At 36.4% G+C, this 711-nt stretch overlaps 1 protein-coding gene across 1 annotated transcript in view; it reads right to left on the reverse strand.

Annotated features, from left to right (window-relative positions):
• LOC107629880 (primary amine oxidase) overlaps positions 1-711 on the reverse strand; it is a 6,701-nt gene that overhangs the window by 4,299 nt on the left and 1,691 nt on the right. Inside the window, exon 2 of the mRNA XM_016332818.2 lies at positions 141-560. Within this exon, the coding sequence (XP_016188304.1) occupies positions 141-527 (387 nt within the window). The 5' untranslated portion in view covers positions 528-560. The remainder of the gene's footprint in view (positions 1-140; positions 561-711) is intronic.

The following is a 711-nucleotide window of genomic DNA, read 5'->3' on the forward strand; positions in this document are numbered from 1 at the left end:
ATGTATGTTAAAAATAAATTAATAACGTATGTATTTATACGCAAAAAATTAATTTAGTGTATTTATAACATATTTCACGTAAAAAAAAATCTAGTGATTATGTAGGGACAAATTTTAGTTGATAAGAAGATTATGTATACCTCGGAAGTATTGAGGTCTACTAAGAGGATATGAGATTTTCCATTGACCATAGCAGTGACAGAGGCCTTCCTTGGCAGAAGGGGATCTCCGCGCTTCCATTTGAGAACGAGCTCTTTATCGGGCTCTTCAAGGGCAATGGCGTTGAGTGAGTACGTGGATGAGGACTCGAAGAGAGGGTGCGTGGCGAGAATGGCACGGACCTTGTTGAATTCGTGAACGGTTAAAGGGTCTAAAGGGTGGTGAGGAACATCCGATTCATGGTGTGTGGGGCCCGGTTTCTTGATGAAATTCTCAGGGGATGATGGAAGGTGAAGCCAGGTGAGGAGTAGAAAGAGTGATATAGATATTGAGAGAACCAGAGACCTTCTCAATTTTCTTCCCTCCATGGAGTGTGCTAGTTACTTTATGCAGGACTCTTCCTGAAATAGAAATAGTTCAGTGTGTCACTCTTCTATATACAATGTTTTTTCAAAAATATTATATGTACAGACAAAAATTAATTACTAAATCAATCATATTTTATATATATATATATATATATTTTGTTTAATTTATATTTTCTATGTAACA

This window comes from Arachis ipaensis, chromosome B03 (assembly GCF_000816755.2).
Source record: "Arachis ipaensis cultivar K30076 chromosome B03, Araip1.1, whole genome shotgun sequence".
Taxonomy (NCBI): Eukaryota; Viridiplantae; Streptophyta; class Magnoliopsida; order Fabales; family Fabaceae; genus Arachis; species Arachis ipaensis.